The sequence below is a fragment of the Pelodiscus sinensis genome, chromosome 9, assembly GCF_052426305.1.
Source record: "Pelodiscus sinensis isolate ZL-2025 chromosome 9, ASM5242630v1, whole genome shotgun sequence".
Lineage (NCBI taxonomy): Eukaryota > Metazoa > Chordata > Testudines > Trionychidae > Pelodiscus > Pelodiscus sinensis.
In genome coordinates, this window is record NC_143060.1 from 13,742,930 (window position 1) to 13,757,572 (window position 14,643).

The 14,643-nt window shown below is 45.7% G+C and overlaps 1 protein-coding gene across 3 annotated transcripts in view; it reads left to right on the forward strand.

Annotated features, from left to right (window-relative positions):
- Window positions 1-14,643, forward strand: part of ACOT11 (acyl-CoA thioesterase 11) — a 124,070-nt gene that overhangs the window by 103,055 nt on the left and 6,372 nt on the right. For all 3 annotated transcript variants that reach the window (XM_025189817.3, XM_025189819.3, XM_075936027.2), the window contains 6 exons: window positions 1,075-1,194; window positions 2,224-2,368; window positions 5,186-5,241; window positions 11,483-11,549; window positions 11,900-11,983; window positions 12,594-12,727. In XM_025189817.3, coding sequence (XP_025045602.2) covers window positions 1,075-1,194; window positions 2,224-2,368; window positions 5,186-5,241; window positions 11,483-11,549; window positions 11,900-11,983; window positions 12,594-12,727 — 606 coding nt within the window. The remainder of the gene's footprint in view (window positions 1-1,074; window positions 1,195-2,223; window positions 2,369-5,185; window positions 5,242-11,482; window positions 11,550-11,899; window positions 11,984-12,593; window positions 12,728-14,643) is intronic.

The following is a 14,643-nucleotide window of genomic DNA, read 5'->3' on the forward strand; positions in this document are numbered from 1 at the left end:
TGTGTTCAGCTTTTGGATCTTTTGGAGGCTAACTTTGAGTTCTCAGGTTGACTCGTGCTGAACAAGGAGTCCTCCCTATTGTGATTTTTAAAGTGGAATGGGAGCTACACCCCCCGAACAGCTATGCTTGAAGGGCGCCGGTAGCGATTCAGAGCGGATTTCTCTCCCTCCCCCTTCCCCTTCCATTCCCAATTATTTTAATCATAAAAGATCTGTAGAGCTCCTGGCAGACTTGGGTTGGCTGTCACGATCACAGGACTGTCTCTGGCTGTTGCATTCTTGCGTCTCTGCCAAAATAAATGTGGGCCCACGTCCCACGCCATCGTTTGGGCGCCTACCAGATGCTAACACTGCAGTGCGGTAGCAGGAGGAAGGTGCACTGTGAAGGACACTGTTCTTTGTATGACTTCTTTTTAAACCAGGCTGCTTTCTCTCTAGCTGTAGTGACGAAGGGGGAGGCAAGGAGCTTGTGTCCCTTGGAGAGGAAGGGGGAGGGGATATAACCAATGATCTGGCTACAGCAACCGGCTTGTAATGCGCTGATCTGCTGGTGGTGGCTTATTGGCAGGGTTTTGCCCTGCCTCATGGGAAATGCAGTGTGGTCCCTGTCATTCCCTGCCGAAGGGGTGCTTCTCTCTGCAAGAGTGACCCTCTGAGCTTGGAGAATGATGAGTCACGAGATGGGGTATCAGGGAAGAGGCTTATGGCTGAGGTGAAAGCTGTGTTCATGGGGGAATACAAACCTCCATGGTCACCTTCCTAAGGGCAGCAGATCAGCCCAAATATTTAAGACTGCCTGTGGGTTGCTGGGGACTGTGGTGCTGGCCCAGCTATCTCCATGACAAAGTATTTGCTTGGAGTGGCTGCATATACCTGTGTCACTTGGCAAGAATTGGCTTCCTGCCCTGTTGTCAGGGCTCTCTGGTGTGAGTGGGTTCTCTTTCATGCTCAAACACTTGTACAGGTCTGCTGCTCTGTCCAGCATCAGCACGCTGGTTGCTATGTTGGTGTGGCTACATCGCTTCCTCATTTTTGAGTGCATTTTGCAAATCAAATCTCTCTCCCATCCCACAGCCGGCTGTGTCATGCCCACCCCACTCTGAAGACCATTGAAATGTTCCATTTCAGGGGACCATCGCAAGTCGGGGACCGCCTCCTGTTAAAATCGATTGTGAACAATGCATTCAAAAACAGGTACTCCTAGGGTTCCGGATTTGAATGGGTTTTGATACAAAAGTTCAACAGAAGCTTGTACTTTTGTTACTTGAAAACGAAACTGTGCAAATTATCCGCTGCTGGATTAACACACACAAAAAATAATTGAACAGGGAGGACTTGTGGGTGTTCAATATCTTTTGTAAAATGAGTTCAATATCTGGTTCTACATGAAGGGATCAGCTGTGTTAACAGATAGGCAGAGCAGTGTTTTCTCCTTGAATTACTGAATACATTACGGTCTGTAAAATCAGGTTGATTCAGACGTTTGGGCTGTAGATTGTTCTGAGAATAAATCTGAATTACTCAAATAGTTGTAAATGGATTCAAATAAAAATAAATTCACGATCGATAAAGCAATAGAAATAAAAGCTAGAAAAGACCTGTTAAATCATCTAGTCTATTGCAGCCAATCACTGCCTATCTTTGTGTACTTTTTATTCTACTTCCAACATAAGTTGGATTTAAGCATCAGGCAGGAATAAATAGATTTTTTGTGTGTGGGTTTTTAAAATAAAACTCCTTACTTCTCACATGAGAAGCAGTGAATTCCTAAAATTGACTTTTAGGCCCTAGATCTGCTCTCGGACAAAGTACTTGCAACATGCATTAAAACCCCTCGGAGCGGGGTAGGAGTCTGTACTAAAATATGCTTGACATAATAGAGTGATGCATCCCGTCCAGATGACCAGATTTAGTTTAAAAAAAAAAAAAAGAAAAAAAAACACCCTGGAGGGGAAAATTTCAGATTCCATTGCAAAGATTTCCCTTTTTCTGGTAACATTTCAATTTTATTTGAACACTTAGATCAAGATTTGAAAGGTTGCACACTCAAGTCAGTCTTTTTCATATTGTATATATTGAGCAGGACTGATCTAGTAGGTCCACTTCAAAGCTCCTGTTTCAAAGCACGGAGAGGTATGGCATGCTGGATCCTTTGGCTAGGCAGTTGCCTTGCTTTACACCCCAGACTCCAAGAGATGATATGCTTTCGTTCTTTCTTTCCAGCATGGAGGTTGGTGTTTGTGTCGAGGCCTATCGACAGGAAATGGAAGTTAGTCGAAGACATATCAACAGTGCCTTTATGACCTTTGTTGTCTTAGATCAAGAAGGTCAACCCATTACCCTTCCGATGGTGAAACCAGAAGCTGGGGTAAGAACGGAAACTGTACTCAGGGCCTAGAAAGTGACCTTGCCCACATCTGTGGTCTTACGCAGTGATATAAGAATCTGTGGAATCTTGTTTTGCCCAACCTTGACAATATTTAATTGTATTGCATTTCTCTGAGTCACTGCAAAAGAAATGCAGCTTGATATGATAGAAATCAAATTGTGCGATAGGGTGAATGTAATAGCAGTATGCTGGTGGGCACATCACAAAAGGAGGGCTAGCATGAGCATCTCTGGACCATAGGGTAAATTTTAGTAGGAGGCGCAGCAAAGAAGTTCTCTCCTAATTACTGTGGCAGTATGGTTATCAGTCAACATTTATTCTACATGCATTAGTTGCATGGGATTCAGGACCTTCCATCCCTTCTCCTGGATAAAAGGAGAATTTCAATGATCTGTAATAGCATAGGAACTTAACCTCACGGGCCAAAGATAGATAGACAGACAGACAGACAGGAAGGGTGCCATGGTACCATGCAAATGAGCAGGTCTGACGTGCTATCTATTGCACATGCAGGCTTGCCATTCTCTTCAGCCAGTAAACGGTCCTTGAAATGTTTGAAAAGTCAGTTTTGTAACTAATGCTAAAAATACCCCAGATTTTCCATGTTGGTAGTGTTAAAACTCTGTAGAAGAGAGGATTCCCTTTCTGGAATCTTGCGAGCGTGAGAATTCTGAGAGACCCAGATGTGCGCATTTTGTTTTCTTAAATAGGGAATTTCTTTTGAAAATACTAAAATATTTACTCCTAAGAATTCAGGATAATTTAACTTAGAAACACTTTCCAGGTTTTCAAGTGTTTAAATCTGGAAAAAAATTTTACAGCTCACATCTATCTTAGGACTGTCTTCTTAGGACTAACTGAAGGCAAAGAGGTTTGAAGACTTCAGGCCTGATTCTCAGCACTTACACTTCGAGGGACAGATTTTTAAAAGTATTTGATTTCAATGGGAGTTAGGCACATAGGTGCTATTAAAATCCCATTATCTACATCTCTGGGTACCTACATACCCAGTTGAAAATATGGCTAGATCTCTGTGTGGATCTGCTCCGCGATCTGAAAACATGGTTTTCATATCAAATACAGGTTTGCAGGGCTTTAAATATGGTCCCATTGCCTGATCTTGTGCTCATTAAAATCAAGAGGAGCTTCATGCACTGGCATTAAACACATATTTCCAGGATTGGGGCATTGGTAAACAACTTGTACAGTGAAGTAAGTTTACCTGTTAGCAAACCACTAGAAATATATACCAGGCCTGCAACTTTCATGTGCTTTTAAAGAGACACTTTGATTTAGTTCATCAGTTTTTCATCACTGAAGTCCTCTAGGAACATGGGGAATGCTCATGTACTTCTAAAACATTTTTTTTAAAAACATTCTCTTTGTAATTTTCTCTTTGGAAGGGAAAATATCAGTTTCTCCACTTTGTTTGACAAACCGCTTCTCCCCCTTCCTTTCCTGCTTGCTTTATTCTGATGGAATTCAATGCTTCCTGATTTTAATGTGTTTATATCATTCTTTGTTCCATGCATAGCCAAGTCCATTAACGTCTGCAAAACGTTGGCTTTTGAAATTTAATATTCTCCCCCCTCCCCAGAAATTGAAATTAAATGGGGGTGTTTGAATATATGGGGAGGGGGGTTGGAAAACAACTAAACTGGCAGCACTGCACATAACTAGTTGACTGATGGGACGGGGTTGAGGGAATTCAAGGGGATGTAAGAAAATCTCCCGTTGGCTCTGAAGCAGCAGGACTCAAATACCGCGCAGTGCTGAGTCCATGAACTTTTCAGTAACACGTGGTGGATTTATACAAAACATGGAATCTGACTTGTATGTTTGAAAGTTCTTGTGAACTCAGTAGGGTGACTCGAATGTTAATGCAAATGGCAGCAGAACGGAAATGTTCATTATAAATCAATTGGTGCTGTATCTGCACTTTGGAAAACCAGAGGATGCTAATGTGCCTTCAGCCGGAGGCCCGGTCTACTTCTGTAAGCAATCTGGTGTGGGGAGGAAGGGACACAGGTGTCCTGGTGACACCAAACGTGACCTGTCCATTTCCTCCCCCAGCTCAAATGTATCCTCTCTGTTAGGCATCCGCTTCTACCACACTGCACAGCAGTGCTGCAGCTGTGTGCTCTGGAAAAAACCCAGATAAACGCTTTTATTCTGACTCCTCAGGTGGTAGAATTCCCAGAGGCATGTGTACAGCGTAGCGCCAGCAGCTTGCCAGGCAATGCATGCTGGGGTGGCCTGCTGTGAGGCAAGCTGGGTGGCAGAATTAGCCAGCCTGGTTGCACAGACACAGTTGGGAGGTTCTATCGATGCTGCAAAAACAACAACAAACCAAGCCCCTGTCTTGGCTGCTGGTGGGGACAAGATACTGAAGACATAGCTTTTCATGTGAAAATGTGAATGTCAAAGGTAGGGGAAATTGGCTCTGTAGTATGTCAACCAGTTAATATCTTTATTCAAGCTCAGGTTGAAGGTCATATTTGTAAATAAATTCTGATCTGATGTGCATTCCCTTTTTGTATTCGCCTGCCCTTCTACATGTGCAAACTGCAGCCCTGGTGAGAGCTAACCAAGAACAAACTTAACAGCCAGTTGTGGACAAGGCCAGGGTTGAGTGTCCATTCACGATCCATGAGTTTCTTGCTGTTGCCAAGATCAGCAGATACTGGGAGGTTGTTTCTGCAGATGCTTCCTTAATGCAAAGGAATCTCTTTTCCAGTCAATGTATTGATTATTTTTCCAAAACTTTAACCTCACAAATGTGTTTCTGTTTCACAGGATGGAGAGAGACGGCACAGAGAAGCCAGTGCTAGGAAAAAAATTAGATTGGACAGGTGAGTGGAAAAGATCATCCTCTAATGGAGGGGATGTAGTGTTTTAAATAGAACAGGGTGGCTTTTTAAATTCCAGCCCATGTTCTGCTCTGAATGACCACATGCAGGTAACTCTGAAAAGGCTGGGATAATTGGATGTAACTCATGGCTTTCTGAACCATAGAAGCGGTGTGCGTGTCCGGGCGGCGGGTGACTCCATGGCTTGAGTGGGGATGGGGAGGTAAGGCCTTTTCCCCGCCATCAGCCAAGTTACCAGCCCTCTGTGGCACTAATAGCAGGCTAGGGGAGGGGCCTAGGAGACTCTGGTGGGTGGGGACAGGTGAGGCAGTTTGGGAAGGCAATGCCTTCCTTTGCCTATGTTACCTGCGCCTCTGTGTGTGGACAGAGAGGGAGTTGCATTCTGTGACTATGATATTTAGCACTTTTCATCTGAGGATTTCAAAATGCATCTCGAAGGCTGGGGGAGTGTAGCCTTCCAGTGCTCCCAGAGTTGGTTTGGGAAACTGAGGCCAGAGTTCAAGTGGTTTCCTCAAAGCACCACAGCGAGTGTTGGAATCAGGATTAGAATTCAGGCCTTTCACTCCGTTGCCGTCCTAGCCCAGCCTGTTTGGCGATGAGCTCAGCATGAAGCAGAAAGACGCTCCGAGGAGTTCAGGAAAGGGGGCAGTTGCTCAGAAACAGTAGTGAGGTGCAACAGTCGGCCACCCATCCCAGTGCGAAGGAAAGAGAAAATACTAAGAGGCCAATATGGCTCCATCAGGAACTCTTGAAGGACTTGAAAATCAAAAAGGAATCTATTTAAAAAGAGCAGCAGTAGGCAGGTTGCTGAGGATGAGTACACCGGAATCGCACCAGCGTGGAGTGACACAATCAGCAAGTCCGAGGCACAAAATGAGTTACAGCTTCCTAGTTTCTATGTAGGGACATAGAAGCCAATAAGAAACTGCTATAACTGCTTATAAATTTGAATGATAAAGAATTGAAATGCAGTTATAAATTCATTAGGAAGAAGAGAAAGATGAGGGAAAGGTGTAGGAAAGAAGAGCAGGATCTGGGATGGGGCATGGCTTCAGAGGAGGCAGAGGGTTTGGGTTATGTAGGATGGGAGGGGCTGGGATGAGAGAGTCAGGCTCTGGCTGGGAGACTTACCTGTGTGACTCCCAAACAGCAGGCTGCAGGGACCATGTGCATCTGTGAATAAGAGCCTGAGAGGAGCAGGAGGGGTGATTTGCGTGCCCCCTCTTCTTCAAACAGGCAGCTCCTATTGGCCAGAAACTGGCCAATTGGATTTTGCTGGGGGTGGGTGCAGCATGTGAAGCACCACTCTCCCCTCCCCTGGGTTCACAGCTGTAAAGGGGAAACGGCCCAGCAGCTGATTTTCTGAGCAGGGTGTGGGGCAAGCAGGGAGCCTCCCCACTGTGTCTGAGGGCCGGCTCCAGCAGCTTGGGCTGGATCCAACCCGCCAGCCGTGTTTTGTCCAGCCCTGACCTAGAGGCTAATAGGATAAGAAATAGACACAATGGATATGTCAAACACGAGTAACAGATCATGCCAAACCAACCTTATTTCCTTCTGTGACATGGTTATCAGATGGGGAGGAGGGAAGCGGTAGACATGCCCTACCTAGATTTTTTGTTTTGTTTTGTTTTAATAAAGCGAATGTCAGACCCATGTGACATTTCATAGGCAAACGAGGGAAATGCATTCTAGATGAAATGGCTATGATAGCAGTGCACAATTGGCTGAATGACCATACGCAGAGGAATTATCAGTGGGTGGGTGTCAAACTGGATTTTTCTGAGGGGGTCCACAAGCATTCTGTCCTGTCTGGTCCTAGTCAATATTTTCATGAGTGAGTTGGAGAATGGAGTGGAAAGAGTGTTTACAAAAATGTGTGGATTGACCAAGCTGAGAGGGGGTTGCAAGCCCTTGAGAGAACAGGATTAGAATGCAAAACAACCTTGACAAATTGGAGAACTGGGCTGAAATCTAGAAGATGAAATTCAATAAAGACAAGTGCAAAGTGCTTTACTTAGGAAGGAAAAATCAAATCCAATGACTGAGCTGGCTATGTGTTAGTACTTTATTTTAGCGAATATACCACACAGTTTTTCCGAACTGAGTAAAAAAAAACTTGTATAACCCGCAGGGTATACAAGACTTGTCTTTCAAACTGTGCCAGGGTATATTAGCTAATTTACAGAGCCGTGGGGGGCGGGGAGAATTAGCCAGCCTATATGCCCCGGTTCCTGCGGGCACTCACCACCCCGGTTCCTGCACAGCCTCCGGGCGGGGGAGCGCTCATCCTCCTGCTTCCTGTAGCTGCACAGGAACTGGGAGAGCACTCATCCCCCTGCTTCCTGCAGCTGCGCAAGAACCAGGGGGATGAGCACTCCCCTGCTTGGAGGCTGTTAGGGGAAAACTTAACCATGAGGGTAGCTGAGCACTGGAATAGGTTTCCAAAGGAGGTTGTGAAATTCCTGTTGTTCTTTAAGAATAGGTTGGACAAACACCAGTCAGGAATGTTCCAGGTATACTCGGTCCTGCTTCAGCACAGGGGGCTAGACCAGATGACCTCCCTTCCAGCCCTACACTTTTATGATTCTGCAGAAAGGTGCCACCCCATAGAACATTAGGAAGGCACAGACCGAAAGTACATACATGCAGGGGAGCTGGAGAGAAAGGAGACGGAGAGGACAGCACAGGAAAAACAGTCTGAATTCAGAAGTAGAATCTATGTAAAATGCAGCATCAAAAGTGTTTATTTTATATGCCCGTTCTACTCAAAACACGCTATGAAGTCCAGATGCCATAGGGATGATGCACTGTAATATCTTCATATATAGAGACCATGAAATACGTAGCTAGACATGATCAGTCTTTAATGATCATAATGACTAGCCCACTTCTAGTGCTTTATAACCATTCACTTTTACTTGCTTCTGGGAGGCATGAAGAAAGAATTTCTTAACCTCTGAACTTGGGGAAACTGAGGCAGAGCTAAATGATTTGCACAAGACTATCAGGACTTTGTCCAGAGCCAGGATTAGAGATTTTGAATATTTGGCTCTCTCGGCGCCCAAGAGAAAGCAGTAGGGTTTAGTGGGTAAGATATGTAATGAATAGACAGCTTGAACCTGTGAGTGGGTATGTCAATCCTGTTCCGTGTGTGTATTACTCCTTGTATTTGTGCTACTCTCTGTCCTTATTCCTGGCTCTGCTGGGAGCGTTGGACAAATCATTGAACTTCTGTGTCTTCGTTTCCCTATCGGTAAAACAGGGATAATGATACTTGCCTGCCTCTGTGAAGCTTTTTTAGAATGATGGGTACAAAAGCAATTGTTTTATTACTGCTACAAGAATGACGAGGAGTCCTCGTCGCTTTTGCAGATTCAGACTAACACAGCTACCCCTCTGATACTTGCTACAAGGATGCACACATTTCTGATGCAGTCCCCTCAAGCAGTGAAAAAGTAACACACTGGATAGTCATTCCCCTCCCACCCCCAAGCTGCTATTTTCAGCTTAATGAGCTATCTGCAGAATCTCGCTATAAAGCCCTAGTCTCATTCAAGACCAGTAATTGACTGGGTTTTGGATAATCATAGAACTGAAAGGGACCACGAGAGGTTGTCTAGTCCAGTCCCCTACTCTCTTGCCAAAACAAAGTATTTTCTTGACCATCCCTGACAGGTATTCGTCTAACCTCCTCTTCAAAATCTCCAGTAATGGAGATTCCACAACCTCTTTAGGCAATTTATTCCAGTGCTTAACCACCCTGATAGCTAGGAGATTTGCTTCACTTTAAGCCAATTGTTTCTTGTCCTAGCCTCAGAGTTAGAGAACAATTTTTCCTCTTTCCTCCTTGTAAAAACCTTTTATGCACTCTAAAAATTATCATGACCCCCTTCAGTCTTGTCTTCTCCAGACCAAGCTGGTTTCTCTTCATTCTTCCCTCATAGGTCACTGTTTTTAGACCTTTAATCATTTTTTTTTGCTCTTGTCTGGACTTGAATTGTCTTCACCTTAGCAGGTGGCCTTCTGGTGCCCCTGGTGTGCAGGAAAATAGGAAGCTGATCTCTGGTCAGTTTTACATTTTTTATTAACGCTAATTTTTTTCCTCTATCTCTCCATTTGTTTTATATGCATGAGTAACTGGAGTTCTGTCTTATCTCTGCCCATTATGAATCACTATTCCTGTAGCCCTCTCATGTCATGTGATTGCAATGAAGGCCAATTTAATTTGTTACTTTTCAACTCTTCACCTTGGTTATATCATGTCTCTGATTATAGATCTGGTGTTATCAGACAAATTGTACCACAGTATCTCAGTCCTTGAGAATAAGATTGACGTGAAGTGTGGCCATTAAGCTGTGAAACTATTTTATCCCTGGAGTGTCTTGTGGCATCTCCATTCCTGCTTCCCAGCAGTTCCATACATTTCCCTTGGGCCGAAGGCCAACAACTGCACGGTGCCTAAGAAGTGCTGCATCTGGCTGAGTCTTGCATCAGCTGTTCACTTACTACTCCAATCCCAGGATGAATTCTGATGCTTCCATCAAATGCTGCAAATTTGACTTGTTGCTAGTTCAAACCGTTCAAATGTAGCGTTTGCTGCAGGGATCAAACCCAAATTCTTAATATCAAAGCTGGGGCTGCCGTGCCCCTCCCCACACCGAGACTTGCAGGTTACAAACAGAATGGCAAACTCTTCAGTAACATTTCAGCGTGGCTGTCACAGCACTTGGCAAAGGTGGCTGCATATCACCCCCATTTAACAGCCTAGGAGACTGAAATGAAGATGCTTTAGCCCAGGTGTGGTTCCCATTGATTTGATTTGGAGTTGTTGGGTGTTTGTCACTTTTGAAAACCAAATCTGGGATTATGGGCACCCAAAACCATTCTGAGAAGTGGGCAGTCTGTGATTTGCCAATGAGGTTACCCAGGAAGTAAGAGGAACAGCTGGGAACAGAACCCGTCTGGGGGCCTGGCCGCTTGTGTAACAGGGTAGCTCGGCTGTCAAATGAACGTAGGCTCAGCTCTCCTGTTCCACTCCACTCCCTTTCTTGATGTAACTAGAGGGCTAACTATGGGTGTTATAAATGAGCGATCTGGGGCCTGAGAGAGAGAGCTCAGTGGGAGAAGGGGGGAGAGTGCAGGGAACTCAGAGGCAGAGCGGGTCGGAGAGCTGCTGGGAGGGATGCCCCTGGAGGACGGAGTGGTCAGATGTCCCTGCTTGAGCAGTGGTGCCAGATCAGCTTTGTGAGAAAGAGGAAGGCGGTCAGAAGGTCAGCTACAAATGTCCCCAGGCCAGAGAGCGCTGAACGCTGAGAGCAGCCCAGGGAGATGCCTGCTGGCTCTCTGAGCCAGAGAGAAAACAGCTGGGTCTGATGGAGGCATGAACACTTACTGATGTGTCTAGTTCCAACTTTTGCCCATAGCTGGAAAGGAAACAGGGCAGAGAAACAGCCCAGCTGGGGTGGGGTGAGAACCACCCGAGCTGTACCTGGGGGGAGATGCTGGAGTTGGACCATTGGAATGAATGTACTGTTTGCGCTGAGCTGGGGGGATGCTGGCTCACGGTAGTGGCACTGCTGGTTGTGCTCATCTCCTTTGAGGAATCAAGGGGAAAATGAAGCAAAGGGCCACTTGCAGGGCTGTCCTGAGGCCATGAGGGGGTGCCTGGGTGGAAGCCAGGCCTTTCTAGCCTGCCTGTGCCGCTCCCTGGCTGACCACAAAGGCTGTCCTGTTCGGAAAGCCCAGATGTGAGCCGGTCCTTTGCAAATCCAGCCCTGAACTTTGTGGCTTAGGTCTCTCCCTGACTGCAAACCCACAACACAAAGCTGTAGGCCTGCCCCATCCAGACCATGGGCTGGCCTTTGTTGTCAGCAACCCTTAAAGAGTCTTTTCACCCTAGGCCAAAATCTGACCCTCTCCCCACCTCTGGTGTGCAAGGTTTCTGAGGCTTTCATCCTTCTGAACTGCCTCCAATTTGAGCCAAGAAAAAGTGGCTGTTCTGATCTGCTGGGATCCTGGTACCAAGATATTCAAAAGATAATTGTATTTCCCCATTCCTTTTGTAAACCGTTGCCAGAAACGATGTTGACGTCAGAAAACATTGCTTCTAACTTTATTTTTTTTTCTTCCTTTCCCCAGCATGTAGCTGAGATTGTCCTTTTCCCTTCTACGTATTGAAGAGCAGTACTGCTGTAACTAAAACAATTCTCTTTGCTTTCCCTAGAAAGTACATCATTTCTTGTGAACAGACAAAAGTGCCATTGTCTGTGCCCTGGGATCAAAGTAACAAGGTAAAATAACTGTTTCTGTATTGGCCATATCTTCCCTTTGCACCTTGGAAACGGCAAAGTCCCATATGTTGTAGGAAGACCCAGCAGCTGGTTTTAAGTAGCAGCCAGAAGTTTATACATGAATAAATATGGTCTATGGAAACAAGAAGGATGACCTCTTACCTAAAACAGCATGCATTTTACATTATTTTAACTGGAACAGTAAATGCCTTCTTCACCCCTGTTTTACTCCCATTAGTTCAATATCAGACTAGCTGCAAGCTTTTCTATTGTATCCCTTAAGTTTAGGGAAACCTAACCAAAGGTCAAAATGATTTCTACTGTATTTTCATTTGCTGTTTTTGGCTTAGGTGTATCTGAGCTACAACAACGTTTCTGCACTGAAGACTTTGGTAGCGAAAACAAATTGGGTGCTTGCCACAGAAATAGAAAAGGTACTTAACCCTGCCCCACTCCCAAGTAAACACTGCCTCCTTAGCCTTCCGGACTGCCTTTAGTTAGTGGAGACAACTCCTGTTACTATCAGAAGACATGTTTGTCATTCTCCACCCCCACTTATTTGAATCTTATTGTATCCAAATGGGATTGTACAACATGTACTCCATGAATGTGACTATACTATAAACATTCCATGTATGTTCTAACGGACACTGTGAAGATTCACTTACATATGTGTAAAACATATCAACTCCAGTGATGCCCTACTAGGACCTGTGCTCTAGTAAACTCCCACTGAAGTCATCAACCAGAGCTTCCACCAATTTCCACTCAATGCCTGTAAACTTCTCCTGGAGAACTGTTCTGTGCTGTGCTCCTGGAGCTTAAGGGAACCAGCTCATAAAACAGAGACCTCATGTACCATCAGGAGTATGTGATTCTTTATACTAATGCCACGTGGGTGGGTGAGAGAGATTGAGATCAAAGCTGTTTGGTTATATTACAGCAAGGTAAAAATATGAATGAATCTCACTGGGAAAACCCCAAGTGTCACTTTTACTAAGACAGCAGACTGTGCTTCTGACCTGATGTGACTGTCTCTCAAAGGTGAGGATGTACACGCTGGAGGAAGACAAGTACCTCTCCTTCCAAATAGAGATGACCCTCTGCATTGATGCAAAGCAGGCCTTCTTCCTTCTGTCAGACTTAAGACAGAGGCATGAATGGGATAGTCATTATGCGTGAGTACTTGAATTCTATTGGAGGACAGCTAAAACGTTAGGGTTGCTGGTCCTTGTTTTATTGGGGATGAGGGAGGAGGCCACCCCCAATTTCTTTTTTTACTTTCCTGCCTCAAAGCAGCTTCCCATTCATTTAAACTGTGCAAAGTGCTTTCTCCCTCCATCATCCACCCTGCTCCAAATCCAGGAGCATCCAGCGTATGGAGTCTGGGGTTGTATATGTGCCGACATCAGAGTTGAGTGCCATGCTGCTCACGTGTGGTATTGTGGAATAGAATCCAGGGCTTTTATCTCCTGAAACACAAGTTTCTGCCACTCGATGGAATGGAAAGAAAACTCTTTTCTTCAGCTGTTGGCGATAGCAGTGAGGCTTCTGTCTTCTGTAGATCAGCAACGGGTACAAGCCAGTCAAGTGTTCTTCCTGCATGCTCTTGACACGGCTAGTCTTGTTAGCCTGGGACTGCAGTTGAGAATCGTAGTAGGCAGATGTGGGTGACCACCACAATGGGCTGGCCCATACCTATAACATTCTCTGTTGCTGTCCCATAGGAAGGGGTCTAACGTCCTATAAAGTAGGCCCCCTTATAAAACTGTGCTCCTCTTCCTGACGCCACGAAGTGCTTGTACTTAGAATATACACTATGACTGGCATATGCCCATTGCTCTCCCATGGCCTGGGATGGCCATTAGAATGTTTTCCTGAGAGGGGGAATCTTATGCCAGGATCCTCTGCTCATGTAAGGGGCCTTCATTTTACAGCTGCTGCCATGCGGACTGACACCAGTCAGAAGTTGAAGGAACTCTGGTTTAGAATCTCCATTGCAGGACCGTGTGTCTGAAATCTAAAGGAAACCACAAAGGGACCAACCACTCGGGGAAACTCATTATCCAGTCCCTCTAGACTGGGGATTGTAGAATGTAATTGGCTACGCTCACCCCAGCAGATCTGACGTTCGGGGAAGCCGTGTTCTCTCTAGGGCAAAGGCAGGGTTAACCAGCCCCCAGAAATGAAGTACTGGCTATTCAGAAGAAAAGCATTACTGAGAAAATATTTTTTTTAAAATGATAAACTGCTAACGTGCAGGTCTTGGCTTCACAGGCCCATCTTCAACAGTGAGATCTTGGCAGGCTTCAGGTCCTCGGCAGAGTCTGTGTGTCTGGGTCACCGTGTCATGTCCTGCGGTTCTTGGAAAAAGCATGTGTGTGGCTCCCTCTCCCTGCTACACCGTGGTCACTTTACACAGCGTTCAGTTCTTTGTTTGCCAGGCTTGTGAACCACATCAAACCAGTCTGTGCCACTTCCCCCAGGGATGCAGTTTCTCCAGACTTAATAGCTGCCTAGGGCTTTGCATTAATTATTTCCCTGGTGGTTTGGGTTCCTGCAGGAAACCCTGTAACTCCCCCACGGAGATGGAATGCGATCCCAAGCCCATTCAGATACACTTTTATAAATCGGATACTATCGTTGTTGGATGTTCCGTGTGTCCAGAGCATCTGCCACAGAGGCCATCTCTTACCAGGACCCCTCATCCTCTCAGTACTATGGCCTCGGGTGGGTGGCCTGGCCTGGCCTGTCATTCATTTGCCCTGAATCCTGGACTTCCCGGTTGTCAGGAGCAGCCAGTGAAGTGAAGGAACTTCATGGGATGGTTGGCTCTGGGAGAGGGCTGCAATGAGCTTTCTTGCCCTGCGGGGACTGAGTCACAAGGAGGTGCAGTGACTTTCCCAGCTCGCACAGTGAGTCAGTGATTGTTGTGGTTTTAATCCCAGCCACAGCCTCCTGTCCAAAATACCCCAGGGACAGGCGCCGACACAACCTCAATTTCAGGCCAATCCCAGCCTTCGAAGATAACCAAAACCAGAGCGAGAAGGCACAGGAGGTGCCACGTTGCGAACTGTAAAAAGAATTTGCAATC